Source organism: Nestor notabilis, unplaced genomic scaffold, assembly GCF_000696875.1.
Source record: "Nestor notabilis isolate BGI_N333 unplaced genomic scaffold, ASM69687v1 scaffold8745, whole genome shotgun sequence".
NCBI classification, from domain to species: Eukaryota; Metazoa; Chordata; class Aves; order Psittaciformes; family Psittacidae; genus Nestor; species Nestor notabilis.
The window spans coordinates 1-2319 of record NW_009927828.1 but is presented as its reverse complement, the minus strand read 5'-3'; the positions used below and the strand labels follow the sequence as shown (position 1 = coordinate 2319).

The following is a 2319-nucleotide window of genomic DNA, read 5'->3' as shown; positions in this document are numbered from 1 at the left end:
AAGCGCCCCCTGGGGAGGAGGGGGGGGGGGGGGGGGAGGGAACCCACAAAAAAACAAACCAAAAAGTATGAAGGGAGGAATTGTCAAGATCTGCAGGAAAGCACAGCCATCTCTTGGCTACCTACATTATATGTCCCTTCAGTCCATTCAACTCCCTCTCACCTGGGTTCGAGGAAAGAACCATCGTTCATACTGAATATTTACTAAATGTTTATCCAAAAGCAAATGCAAGTATAAACAAATGCAACTGAAAATGCTCTGCTCATTCTCCTTACATTCTTAGGTCACAGAAGACACATTGCAATGAAGTTAGTGCAACTGTCATACTGCGCTTTTCAAAGCCAAAAAGACTTACTTAGAAACTTTAACCCCAAAACTCTAGGAATCAGTATCTAAGTAGTACATACAGTTATAAGTATATACTGTTATAAGTGGCACTTATGACTTAAAGTTTGCTTATGAGCAAAGAGTATATTTGTTTCAGTTTTTTGCAGTTTCACAGAAGCACCGATAGATCACTAGGAATGACTGGCAAACCAGACTTTACTATGAAAAAAAAAGTAAACCCCCTCTTCTCTTAAACAGGAATGTCAAAGGTACTATCTGAATAGTAGCATAGAGACAAGAGCCTTTCAGATTTAAGACTATTAACAAGAAGTCAACCAATGGAGTTTTTCCAGAAAGATTTAAACTACATTACAGAACTGACAATTATGTGAGGTTGCAAGTGCTGGAAACATCACAAATTTTACACATATTTCACAACATGTTATGAGGAAGCCACTTAGCTTGTTCATAAAGTACCACTGGAAAAATGCTTGTCTTGGGTTTGGCTGGTATAGAGTTATTTTTTTTCTTAGTCGCCAGTACAGTGCTGTGTTTCAGATTTAGTGTGAGAACAATGTTGATAACACACCAATGTTTTAGTTGTTGGTGAGCAGTGCTCACTCTAAGCCAAGGACTTTTCAGTTTCCCACACTCTGACAGTGAGGAGGGGCACAAGAAGCTGGAGGAGGGAGCAGACACCTGAACTAGCCATAGGGCTATTCCGTATCATAGAACCTCATGTTCAGTATATTGACTGAGGGGAGCTGGCTGGTAGCCACCAATTGCTGCTCAGGGACAGGCTGGGTATCGGTCAGTGGTTGGTGAGCAATTGTACTGTGCATCACTTGTGTTTCTTTAGTTTTAGTCCTCTTTTTCCCTCTTCTTGTATTTAGTTTATTCCAATGATTAAACTTATCTCAACCTACGGGTTTTACATTTTTTTTCCCCAATTCTCCCCTACCCCCTGGGGCAGGGGAATGACCTGCATGGTACTTAGTTGTCAGCTGTGGTTAAACCACAATGAGGACTGCTGAGTTAGAAAAGTTTCCAAAATTTCTGTCTAAACATACTGATTAGGTGGATGTTACTGCACTCACATCAGCACCTTCCAAGGACTTTTTCAGCACAGCAACAACTTCATCCTGGAAGGCAACTTCATCCACGTTTTTTGGGCGACTAAAGAAGAAGACATTAATTGCAATTTATTAGCTAACAAAGTTTCAGAAGAAAATATGAGATTGAGAAAAACAACACTTCCCTTTCTGATTACATCAAATACCGAAGAATTACAGCTAATTTTGTAGTTGAGGTCAAAATCATAACACAATACCTGCCTCTGGTTGGTACTACTGAAGTGACCTAATTACTCGGAAAGCAGCTTGCCTATTTATATTGTTAACTCCTGGCTGAGCTGTTTTTAGAAGCAGAACTGTATTGCAGACTGCAATACTTTACCACTTTATGAGCTGTTAAAGGCTTCTCAAAAATGAAACATTTAATACACTTTCACACCAAGCCACAGTGATGAAAGGGCACAGCTTGACATGGGCAACAGAAACATCTTCTCCTCACTAACACCAACAAAGTGCTCTTACAGCAATTCATGGTGCTGGTTTTCCCCCATAACAGAAAAAGGTAAAGCTGCTCTCCCAGGAGGAAACACCTACAGCTTCAACTGCCTTTGCTGCACACCCACTCCCTCTTCCACACACCTCCTCCAGAACCAGCCCCACCCGCGATCGGCCACTGCGACCCCGGCCAGCGACCCCACCGCCTCAGAAAAACTCTTACTATTTCTCCACCCAGGGGATGGGTTTGGGCCTCTTGCCCTCCCCGCTGCTCCCAGCTGCGCCGGCCGCACCCCTCTCCTTGGCAGCGAGGGGCTTGGTACTGATGGTAGATGGGCCCTTGAGGAAGGCCTGCATAGCTCCAGCTGGTCTGAGCCGCACCCGGCCCAGCTTGTCTCCTTCACCTCCCCACCTCCCCACCTCG

The 2319-nt window shown here is 43.9% G+C and overlaps 1 protein-coding gene across 1 annotated transcript in view; it reads right to left on the bottom strand.

Moving 5' to 3' along the window:
• The window catches only part of RFC4 (replication factor C (activator 1) 4, 37kDa), a 14136-nt gene extending 11840 nt beyond the window's left edge, over positions 1-2296 (bottom strand). The window contains exons 1-2 of the mRNA XM_010014236.1: positions 2119-2296; positions 1425-1503 (exon numbers count right to left, since the gene is read on the bottom strand). Coding sequence (XP_010012538.1) covers positions 1425-1503; positions 2119-2252 — 213 coding nt within the window. The 5' untranslated portion in view covers positions 2253-2296. The remainder of the gene's footprint in view (positions 1-1424; positions 1504-2118) is intronic.
• Between the last annotated feature and the right edge of the window lie 23 nt (positions 2297-2319).